Consider the following 11,251-nt stretch of genomic DNA (forward strand, 5'->3'; position numbering starts at 1 on the left):
TAAAATGCCATGTGCTCGAATATCCGATATGTTAATCACAAAACTAGTGTCATCCAAGGGCAGATTTGGTAATTCTCACCATACAAATATCCGGTGGTTAACCGATTTAAACGATATTATCTTAAAATAAATAAAGTAATTTCAAATAATTCGTAACCGACAATAGGTGAAGTTACAAAAATATTTGAAATGTATAATTATCTCTTTAAAAAATTAGATAGTTATTTGTAACTGATCAATCATGTGAAAATACGATGATCGACAAACTCTTTCTTCTTCTCTCCTCAATGAATAGGGACTCCTCTTAAATAAGATGACAACAAAATAGGAGGTATAAAGACTCGGTGAAGCTTTGCTGACGTCGAGACTCTAGCATCCTCTTTAAGCCTTGTCGAACCAAAGACTCAAAGGACTTCAAAAAGGACTCGGAGGCCTTCCAAAAGGATTCATCGAAATTAAGCACGAAAACTTACCTCGACTAGAACAAGTTATTCAAGCCCTCGATTGAGGCTCTGTTGCACATGGAAAAGAGTCAAAGGATCGTCTTGTACCATTAGAAATTGCACTCCCAGAAATATTAGACAATTGTAGTGCGTTTGGTTTCAAAGTTAAAGTAATTTTGATTTTAATTGTGGAAAATGACAAATGATTGTGTAGTGTGTTGAGTTAAAGTTAAAGTTAAAATTTTTAACTTGGGAAATATGTATTATTGTTGTGTAGTGTGTTGAGTTAGAGTTAAAGTTAAAATTTTTATGATTTTAACTGCGAAACCAAATGGAACATTATATTCAGTGGATACCTGTTAGAATATCCATCATCATATATTGTTATATTGTGCATATTATTATATTATAAATGAAAATTTTGGGACATTTGTAAAATGAATTCCTTTTATATAAGGATTGATATTTTGATGATACGACGGCTTTAAATGCCAGTCGTGCATTTACTATAACTATATTTAGCCATAGATTACTTGAACAATAAAACGTTGAACTAATTTAATAAATAAATCTGATTAATTATATTTTTCGCGATAGATTACATAAATAATTTATTAAAAGAATACTTCAAATAAAAAATCAATCCGCGATGGTCATTTTATATAAATCACGCTAAGTAAAGGATACTTGTTAGTACTTACTGCATCGTAGTTGATTATATAATGACATTTACAAGTTATTAAAATGTAACATTACATAATTAATTAGAATGTTAGAATAGCAAATCTTTACGGATGTGAATCTATAATTCACTGAAATTAATATTTACACGTAATATGACAAATTATTTTCTCAAAAATATAATTCAAAAGATAGAAAATAACTTATAGAATATAGCTCTTTGCACATGTAGAATTTTCAAACCAAATTTATGTTTAACATTCTGCACGCATTGCGCTCTTTGGTTCTTATATGATTATTATAATTGATCCATTCAGAGGATTCATTCGCTGGAAATAACATATCTCCATATCTCTATATATAACTATATCTATGCCCGTGTTACAAGTGGACGGATCTTATTTTAACAAAATCAAATATATATCTTTATTGTTTTTTACCATGTATCTTTATATTATGTCTCTAATTCTCAATGTAAATATAAGTCTCTTTCATAATTGAAAATTAACAAAATAAAATTTATAAACTATGATAAATTTTAGAATTAATTACCCAGAAAAGCACGATCTTTTCACTTTTTCCTAAATATAGCACGACCTTTAGAAACTATCATAGAAATGCACGCTATTTGCATTTTTCTTAAAATAATACGACTTTTAGAGAGTAGTACAGAAAAACACGACATTTGCATGTTTTCCTAAATATAACACCACATTTTAAAAATAACACAGAATGACACGACCTTCAGATTTAGTTACGATTATAGCACATTAAAAAAGAAGACCATGCCAAAAAGCAGTATCTTTCTATGCTACGTTTTAAAGGTCGTACTATATTTAGAAAAAAAAATGTAAAAATCGTGTCTTTTTTTACTATTTTTTAAAGGTTATGTTATATTTAAAAGTATAAATGTCGTGGTTTTTTAGGTAATTAATCCTAAATTTTATGACAACAACTTTAAATGATGGGCTATTTATTAGTGATTACATAGATTACGCAATACATAATCGGACATCTTCGGCTGCAATGCAAGCATGAAGCCCAATCCTCTGCCCCTAAGAAATGGGCTCACTCAGTCATACGAGAGTTGATAAAACATTGCGCGCCACGTGGCATCCCCACATTCCACCTGCGGGGAGGTCTCGGGGCATATAAAGTGGGTCCGACTCCCTTCACATGACCCGAGAGCATCCTCGGGCCCCACAAGACAAAGGCGCTGCAGTGTCACCCATCGCCACTTGTATCCGCAGGACAGGCACACACCTCCGACAAAGGGGAGCGTGAAGCTGACGCCCCCCATCTCCGAAGCTCTACCTGAGGGTCCGTTACCCGCACGCGCGGTCGATCCGAGCGTGGGGCTTGTTCGTGGCTTATAATGGTCTGATGAGGGAGTAAGGCACCTCACCTGCTGCAAGCGGAAAGGAAGGGAAAGGGGAAGCGCCTTGTCAGAGTGTCTGACAACCGCCTTAATCCCTCTCTCTCCTCTGTCCCTCTCATGGCGGAAAGAGGAAACGAGAAAAGCGAGGATCATCATGATCTCATCTCATCTCATCGCAGAAGGTCTGTTCTGTTCCGGTCATTCATTGCTTTGGCTGACCTCTGATTTGAAATGACTTCACAGTTTGCTCTGCTCTGAGCTTCAGACTCTCTCTGTCCGTCGTTCCCGAAGCTCGCTCATGTGAACCATGGAGGCACGGCCTCTTCGAATGGTCGCTTCTCCGGCCTGTCAGCTGTCTCTGTTTACGCGGAACAGTCATCAGCTCGACGATGCAATGTCTGATACGTCGGGACTGGAAGCAAAGGCTGGGTGGCCTGGAGGCAGGGGATTTTGGACGGGGATGATTGGAGGGGTGAACACCGTCGAGGAATCTGGGCCGTCCGTGAGCCTCCGCCTCGGGATCGGCGCCGACGAAAGTGCACGGAGCCCCGCGAGGGGAAAGGCTGGGGAGTTCTTCACGCATGCTCAGTTGGGTGAACTTTATCATCAATTTCTCGTCTACAAGTACTTAGCCGCTCGTCTTCCTGTTCCTCCTCACCTTCTCCTCCGGAGCTGGAAGAGCGACGCTGGTGGCTTTCTGTTTCCTGGTAATGGCGTACCGTGGAGCCATCACCCAACCTGTGAGTCTACCTTCTCTGCTCTTTCAGCTCTTTTCCTGCTTGCTCTTACTATTCTATGAGAAATGGGAATTGGGTATAATACTGCATAGGATTTTAGGTTGTTTAATTAATAGGAGCTTTTGCTGTCGTTCTGCTTCGATTTTCCGTATGGAACATCCTAGGATGGACAATGGAGCAACATTATGACACTTCCATTAATTCTAGAACGTGAGATGTGGTTTGTTGCGAGAGGAAACTGAATGCTGCTATCATGCATTCTTCGACAAATTGCAATCTCGACGGTACGACTTACAGGCAACTGGTGTTATGCAGCTGTAGGCTTCGGGCGTAAGGCGCTTGATTACATGAACAGGATGAGTCCGGAACCGGAGAGGTGTAGAAGAACCGATGGGAAAAAGTGGCGGTGCAGGAAGGATGTAATCCCCAATCGCAAGTATTGCGAGCGGCACATAAACAGAGGCCGTCGACGTTCAAGAAAGCCTGTGGAAGTTTCGAAATTTGCTTCTCCTTCTGAAACAAGAACGGCATCTAAGACTACGAACCGTGATCTTGGGCACTTAAAAGCTGATATCACTGTCGGTCTTCGACTCGGTACCAGCGTTTCGCCTGAGGTCACCACCGAGAACAAAAGCACACCAAATGACAACAATGGCTGCGGAACTTCCGTGTCTGCTGTGAACAGCAGTAGCAGCTACAGAGCTGACCTTAACAATCATGGAAAGTTTGCAGGCATAAACTGCACTGATCACCGTCCGCCGTCGCTCAAAACTGGGGTTGGCATAAACAATGGGATCAAAACTAATGAGCTCTCCGGATTGAGGTTCTCTCCTAAGAGCGTAGTTCAAGGTAATTATCATGATTCTTGACCCAGCAGTGGCACTTTCTTAAGATCAAAATAGTTTTATGTGTCCAGTGCCCTTTCTACGAGTGATAGTTACGTATTGGAAGGCTCTCAAGCTCTCCTATTTAAGCGATCAATGATGTCGTGAAGATGTCTGAGGAATTCCAAATTCAATCCTGTTTGCTCAGATGGCGAATTTGCCCTTCTTCTTTTTTTTCCCTTTCACCAGCAAATCTTGATGTAATTTTTCCATGAGAAATATGATAGGAAGAAATGTAATTCATCAGGCCTTTCTGGTTGTTCAATGTTCCACTGGCTTATCGCCGATTCCAAAGATCCTAGCTGATGATAAGATAATATGATCACAACCTCGCCAATGGAAATCATTTATAACCTCAGGCATTAAAATTATTCAACTTTAACTAGTTTCAACATGTGGTTTCTAAATATGCCGATTGCTTGTTCTCCTGTTGTTTTTTCACTATCAAGTCACAGGTCGCACCAACCCATTCCAACCCAAAGTTGTGGTGGAGCCTGAGCACGACAGGAAGAGGTGCAGGAGAACGGACGGCAAAAAGTGGCGGTGCTATAGAGATGTCCTTCCTGATCAGAAGTACTGTTGGCAGCATATGCACAGAGGTTCAAAGAAGCTGCCACAAGCTCGCCCATTAGGAGCCTCAGTTATCGACTGCGGTCCTCTCACGATTTCTATGGCGGCTAACGGCTCAGATCCTGCAAATCTGAACACCAGTCTTTCAATCTCAACTCCTGCTGCTAGTCAAAAGGATGAGAAGAGTTGTAGTACTAGCAGCAGCAGCGACAGCGATACAACTCTCAGCGAAACCACCGTTGTTGCATGTGAGTAAGTGATATCTCCTCATATGGATAGTAATGCCTTGGAGCTTCTAAAACCCTTACCTTTTGAGGTCTGTCAACAACCACTTTCGAATATATAGAAATTAAAGTTATGATTGATCCGGCACTGGCAGTGGCATCTTGTTTATAATCAATTACTGGTAGTGCGACTCTCACTGAACTGTTTATAATGTCCAATGCAAACTGAGATGCTATTTCGAGGATTCAGGTTTCCGATATAGAACGACGGAGCCTTCCTGTAGCATTCTGATTGCAGGAATGAAGTGGTTGGGTTGGCCAGTGTAACTTTTCTGTCCTGAATTCTCTTCTTTGGGCTCGTGAATATTTTGCTGCTGTTAATTTCAGATGTTGCATGACTGAATCTGATATGTTTTCGATCTATTATGAGCAGAGCACAATGAAATTGTAAAGAAAGGTTCCTTGCATATTAAAGCTGAAGAGTCTTTTATCACTCTTATTTGTACAACAGATATTTCTCTTCAAATAACAGCAGGGTGAAAAAGACTGAGGACAAAACTCGAGATGCACAGTTACGCTGCTAGATCCCAATGGAACTTTTAAGTCGGCCGGTCCCTCGATTCATGGTCATGGTTCGCTTGGGTTGCCCCGACTGCATCGCGGGGCAGCATCACCTTACTCCTAACCAGCTGCACGAAATAATTGAACGCTGAATAACGTGTTGTTTTCAGAATAGACATAATCCCCTCGCGAAGATGATAATGGTGCGGGTTTGTTGCCATCATCATGATTGGAAACAAGCCGATGATTGGCCACTTGAAGGGGGAAGCGAGAATCGAGTGGATAATTAACCCGAAAAACAGATCTCCCAGTATGGGAAGAACGTAGTTGAATACGATGTCGATAAATGCTGGGTCGGGATCTCCCTGCACTATCCATGAATAAGCGGCCAGGTACGAAAGTAAAATCAGACTCATCATGACCCGAGTTGCTTGATCTCTTGCGAACAAATGCATAGCTCCAGCAAGAGTCGCTAACCATTGAAGTGGGTAGACGAGAGCTTCTTTAAATGTTTGGGAGAACTGATCAGTTGCCTGGTCACTTGGCCTGCAAAGAAGGGGAAAGAGAACTCGACTGAGATGAAATAATAATCAAACGACGCGGTTCAATCGAGATCATCTTGAAGAGGCAACCGAGTGTGTATACCTTAGGGTCGGACGATCGGTAGAATTGGCACGAGACATTTTGATTTCGCGATCCTGTCCAACCACTAACTATAGTTTGGGGACTGGCTGATATGAAAAATCGCGTTTGGGCCGTTTGGAGAGCTCGTGGGCATTATGTAGAGGACGGTACCGTGGGACCCCCTCGTAGTTTCTTTCTTCTTTCTAGTTTTCTCAAATGAAAATATTAATTCCTGCGGCACGTATCATACTTCGACTTTGAACAGAAAGGCAGAAAATAAAATGGAACGTACTCGATAGAGCAGCACTGCAGGCTGCGACCTGCTAGGGTCAAAGGAATGTTAAGGACTTTTCATAAACGGATTTCTATCTATCCCAGATCTTAAAGGGTAATTAAAGAATTTTATCCGTTTGGGTCACATAAAGGAGTTTGAAAATTTTTAGTTAAAATCCTGTAAGGTTTGGGAGGGCACGATATTTTGCCAAATAAACCGTTTCAATCTCGTTAAAGTTAAAATTACTAAAAATTACCATCAGTAACATGTATTTTTCTTTGCCGCAACTATATTTACATTTATTTGGTGTGCTTCTGTAACATGTATTTTTCTCCTCGCTAGATTTGCTTCTTCTTTTTTTTCTCTGTAATTTACCCTCATGGACCGTTTCCACCATTTTTATCGTCAATGAATATTTTGCTGAGAAAAAAAATGATAAATGCAAATACGCAAGATAAAAGTGAGACTAAAAGAAAAGTTTTGGCTTTATATATTATATATATAATATAGTAAAGATAGATACTTATAAAATATGCGTACGAAATTTTTTCGGAGTGAATTTTAGTATTCGGAAGTTTAATAGTGTGTTTGATTTTAGAGTTGAGTTGAGTTGAGTTTTGATTTTAATTGGGTTGTAATGATTATTTTGTTGAATTATGAAAAAAAGCGTGAAAAAGTAATGAATAGTTGAGAGAATTTAGTATTAAAAATTAAATTGAATATAATGAAGGTGTATGTGAATTTATATATGAGCTCCACCTTTTTTACTTTGAAGAGTTGATTTTTGTTGTACAGTGAGTAGAGTTAAAGTTAAAGTTAAAATTTTAAAATTCGATTTCGACTAATTCAGTCCAGTCGAGTCGGTTCACTAAAAAATAATGTTATCTTAGCGTGGATTTTCTCCATCATGACTTGAACTTGAGAACTTACTTAAAGGGAATAAATGCTGAACCGTTCGAATCAACTCACGTTAGTTATATACATCAGGAAAGTGTTGGCTGAATAGGAAGCAATTTTAATCATCGTAAGGAGGAGAACACAAGTTCGAACTTAGAAAAATGCACTTGTTGGGAGAGAGAATAACAATTAATGCTCAATCATCGGGAATTGCGAGAGGACTGACTCCCATAATTTACTTATCGAAAACAAAAAAAAAGAGAGAGACCACGGTTATGATGCACCTGTCCATTTTTCACGAACTATAATTTCGAGTGGAGTTTTGAAGAATTTTATCCTTTGAATCTCATCTATATATATATATATATACACACACATATATATCTGTCAACTAGAATTACCTCATTTGATTTTTTTTGTGAAACTTCCATATGTAAATATATAAACATGCCCATTAGTCCGAGCCTTTCCTTGCATGCATAGGCCTCCATAGTTCATTGGGTCATAGACAAAAGTTTAGGTCCATATGGAGAAAACCCTTGATGAAAAATCATCATGCCAATCATAGTTACCAATCCAAAACCATGATGGTTGTTGTGGCTTCTTATACCCTCTTTGTTTGTTTTTTTTTTTTCAGGAAAATCAGTGCCATATGTATATATGGAACTTACCAATTTAACTTTTTTTTTATCACCATTGGTATTCGGAAACTCAATTGGATCATGACTAATTCAGTTGAACAACATCGACCCATTAAGAGGTAAAACTCTAACAGCGTGAATTTTATTCATTTACAAGGATTAAAACTCGATACAATTTAACTTTTTAATCATCTTTACTTTCATATATATATATTCATCTAAGACTTAGGAAATATGCAAATTTCCAAATTTAGGAAGAGAAGTGTGGTATAATGATACCATTTTCATTCGAAACCGAATGGTTTCGGGCTTGATTCTCGCCAACGAGACTTCCGTGCAGTCCTACATGTGCTCAAGTTTAGAGTCGAGTCTTACTGCTTTCACATGCTACTTAATCTTGCCTTGCTCAACTGCTCCAAATTCAGTCTATGTTGTAATCCATGCATTCTCCTCGTAGAAGAAGTTGATCTCACAAATCATTTGCTAATGTCTCGTTGGCGGGTTGCAGTTGCACCGAGCTTTGGCAGCAGTTAGGGAGAAACCTCCGCAAGGTACTAATGGTTGCCTATATGTTCTTATTATTGGCAACTCATAGATGGCTATCTTTGACGAGTCATGCTTCATTTCATTTGAAGAGTTTGGAGCAATTAAATTGATCTACTATGCAATTGAAGTCTTATACACTATCGCTCATCTAATAATGTCCATGAGATTGAGCTCCCACTGGACTCTCCTGCATGCAGAAATGATTTTCGGAATGCTCGGGTTCGAGATAATGCTGTGGACGTGCGTTTCCCTCCACGTGTGGTTCTTCATAAATGTAGGTATATTTTATGGTGCTTTACTATGTACGATGGGATGAGAACTCCTGCCCCTCCAGCAGACCGATCTCCAACCAATCGATGATGGACTATTTTCAGAAGTCCCTTCTGATTTAGTAGGAAATGCTTCGATCGAAATGGTTTAGTAAATTTCATTTCTTTTACACATGTTGTTAGTTGCTATATCGATTATATACATGCGAATATAATTGCCTAGTCATAACAACATCGAATTTTGGTGACAAAATGCTTGTTCCCCCATCAAATTATTGATGTTGATTTCCCACGGCTTGAGTGTTTCTTGTATTTTTTTTTTTCTCTTAGTGGATGGGGCAAGTTTTCGAAGTCGCACTCCACTACAATTCCTGTATAATCGATCCAAATAGATCACTTAATTAGTTCAAGCAGACCATCTAAATGGAATTCGAACTTTCATCGAGTCAATCCCGAACATTTGACGATTTGTATCATCTCGCATACACTCCAATGACATTACACTAGCCGTTTGGCTCCGATCGAGGGGATTAGAATAACTGACAGAGAATTGAACTTTTGAGGATTCCAATTGAAGCTTTTATTCAAAATCTTCGGTTGGGCCTTGAAATTAGCACGGAATGGCTCCCACCCACCATAGCCACCATCATCGCCGACGGTCGCCGCCCAACCTCCTCCCCGAGCCTCTGATCGACCTCTCCCGGCCTGTCTCCGCACGGCGAGGTCAAATCTGGCTTCGCCGTGACCAAATCTGACCGGCACGCGGGAGATTCGGCCCGGTAGGAGGGCCGGTCAGAACCCTAACTCGCGAGCCTCACCAGGACGAGGCTCCTCGAGGGCACCCGGGGTTTGCCCTGGGCTTGCGAGAACAGGGCGACCATGGGAGGAGGTCGCTTTACCCCACGGCGAGGCTCGTCGTGGACCGTAGACCTCGTGAAGGCCTCTGAAAGTCCCAGCCCTTTTCCTGCTTGTTTCTTCGCTGTTTTGTGAGGTATGGGAAATTGGGGTTTTCCCTGTTTCAGGATTTTAGATCGTTTTCAAATGTCGTTCTGCTTCCATGTTTTCTAGAGTGTGATCACTGTGAGGTGTGGTCTAGTGGGGGAGTGCTACTCCGCTGTTGTAATGTATTCTTTGACAAATTGCGATCTCTATCATACGACTTACCGGGAGCTAATGTTATGCAGCTGTAGGCTTCAGACATGAGGCGCTTGATTACATGTATAGGATGAGTCCGGAACCGGAGAGGTGTAGAAGAACCGATGGGGAAAAAGTGGCGATGCAGTAAAAGGATGTAATCCCCCATCAGAAGCAAGTGATATCTCACAAAACATTGGAGTAAGTGATGTCTTCATATAGCTGATGATGCATTGGAGCTCACCGAAATTAAGGCTATGATTGCACCCGTCCTGATAATGGCATCTTGTTTCTGATCAGTTCTGGTAATGCGACTCTCACCAATAAGTACGTTTTTTTTTTTAATGTCCATGCAAACTGAGAGATGCAATTTTGAGGATTTACATTTCCAACTTAATACGAGGGAGGCTTTTTGTAGCGTTATGATTGTGGAAATGAAGCAGTTGGGTTCGCCAATGTAAATTTTTTTGGATGAACTCCAGCGTTTACTCTTCATTGATACCATATAATGATTACAAGGCCTAAGAAAGACCCAAAATAATACAGATCAGACGCCTATGTAAATTTTCTATTCTGAATTCTCTTCTTTAGGGCTATTATTAGTTAGACCTGCATCCCGCTCGTGAATATTTTGCTGCTGTTGGTTTGAGATGTTGCTTGGCTGGATCTGAGACTGATCTGATCTCGATCTATGACGAGCACAGTGAAATCTCAAAAAATGGTCTAGTAAAGGTTTCCTTGCATATCAATGGTCAATCTGACCATCTTAGTTTGATGGAAGCGTCCGCTAGTTTTGTGTTGTTTGATAAGAAAGGTACCATGAGCTGCTTTGCCCTAAAACTGAATAAAGTCTTTTTTTATCACTATTTGTTTTTACAGTATACATCAATGAAGTGAACAATATAGCATACATTTCCCTTCATATAACAGCAGGGGCGATAAATAATGTGGGCAAAACTCGGGATGCACAGTTGTGCTGCTAGATCCTAATGGAACTCTTATCTCAGCTGGTCCCTCGGTTCATGGTTTGCTTGGGTTGTTGGGGTTCCCCTGACTGCATCATCGGGTGGCATCAACCTAACCCGCTGCAAGAAAGATTTGAATGATGAATAAACTGCTTCAGGTGTTGTTTTCAGAATAGACATAATCCCCTTGCGGAGATGATAATAGTGCGGGTTTGTGGCCATCATCATGATTGGAAACAAGCAGATGATTGGCCACTTGAAGGGGGAAGCGAGAATCGAGTTGATAATTAATCCGAAAAACAGATCTCCTAGTATGGGAAGAACGTAGTTGAATGCGATGTCGATATATGCTGGGTCGGGATCTCCCTGCACTATCCATGAATAGGCGGCCAGGTACGAGAGTAAAACCAGACTCATCATGAT

The 11,251-nt window shown here is 40.3% G+C and overlaps 2 protein-coding genes and 1 long non-coding RNA gene across 5 annotated transcripts; 2 read left to right on the forward strand and 1 right to left on the reverse strand.

Moving 5' to 3' along the window:
- Positions 1–2,520: 2,520 nt before the first annotated feature.
- Positions 2,521–5,340, forward strand: LOC116206139 (growth-regulating factor 9). 3 transcript variants are annotated; one of them, XM_031538914.1, is made up of 4 exons: positions 2,528–2,684; positions 2,768–3,242; positions 3,555–4,088; positions 4,573–5,340. In XM_031538914.1, exons 2-4 carry the CDS (start codon positions 2,810–2,812, stop codon positions 4,947–4,949), a joined length of 1,344 nt encoding a protein of 447 aa, XP_031394774.1. In that variant the 5' UTR covers positions 2,528–2,684; positions 2,768–2,809; the 3' UTR covers positions 4,950–5,340. The 3 variants fall into 3 exon arrangements, with proteins under 3 accessions (XP_031394775.1, XP_031394772.1, XP_031394774.1); XM_031538915.1 differs by having other exon boundaries at positions 2,521–3,242; positions 4,579–5,340; XM_031538912.1 differs by having other exon boundaries at positions 2,524–3,242.
- A 22-nt stretch (positions 5,341–5,362) lies between these two features.
- On the reverse strand, positions 5,363–6,279 carry LOC116206140. The gene is made up of 2 exons (XM_031538916.1): positions 6,124–6,279; positions 5,363–6,024 (listed from the first exon to the last, which is right to left on the reverse strand). The coding sequence occupies exons 1-2, from the start codon at positions 6,159–6,161 to the stop codon at positions 5,517–5,519; spliced, it is 546 nt and encodes a 181-aa protein (XP_031394776.1). The 5' UTR covers positions 6,162–6,279; the 3' UTR covers positions 5,363–5,516.
- A 2,749-nt stretch (positions 6,280–9,028) lies between these two features.
- On the forward strand, positions 9,029–10,434 carry LOC116202653. The gene is made up of 2 exons (XR_004156111.1): positions 9,029–9,720; positions 9,914–10,434. It is a non-coding gene; the product is annotated as an uncharacterized LOC116202653 (long non-coding RNA).
- Positions 10,435–11,251: the final 817 nt, after the last annotated feature.

This window comes from Punica granatum, chromosome 4, assembly GCF_007655135.1.
Source record: "Punica granatum isolate Tunisia-2019 chromosome 4, ASM765513v2, whole genome shotgun sequence".
In the NCBI taxonomy this organism is placed as follows: domain Eukaryota; kingdom Viridiplantae; phylum Streptophyta; class Magnoliopsida; order Myrtales; family Lythraceae; genus Punica; species Punica granatum.

What these genes read in the sequence shown, in the direction of transcription:
- LOC116206139 (XM_031538912.1), top strand. Translation starts at nt 2,810, where the DNA reads ATGGAGGCACGGCCTCTTCGAATGGTCGCTTCTCCGGCCTGTCAGCTG. An exon ending in GTGGAGCCATCACCCAACCT is followed by an intron (nt 3,243 to 3,554) that starts GTGAGTCTACCT and finishes GGTGTTATGCAG; the next exon opens with CTGTAGGCTTCGGGCGTAAG. An exon ending in TCCTAAGAGCGTAGTTCAAG is followed by an intron (nt 4,089 to 4,572) that starts GTAATTATCATG and finishes TTCACTATCAAG; the next exon opens with TCACAGGTCGCACCAACCCA.
- LOC116206140 (XM_031538916.1), bottom strand. Translation starts at nt 6,161, where the DNA reads ATGTCTCGTGCCAATTCTACCGATCGTCCGACCCTAAG. An exon ending in ACCGATCGTCCGACCCTAAG is followed by an intron (nt 6,025 to 6,123) that starts GTATACACACTC and finishes CCTTCTTTGCAG; the next exon opens with GCCAAGTGACCAGGCAACTG.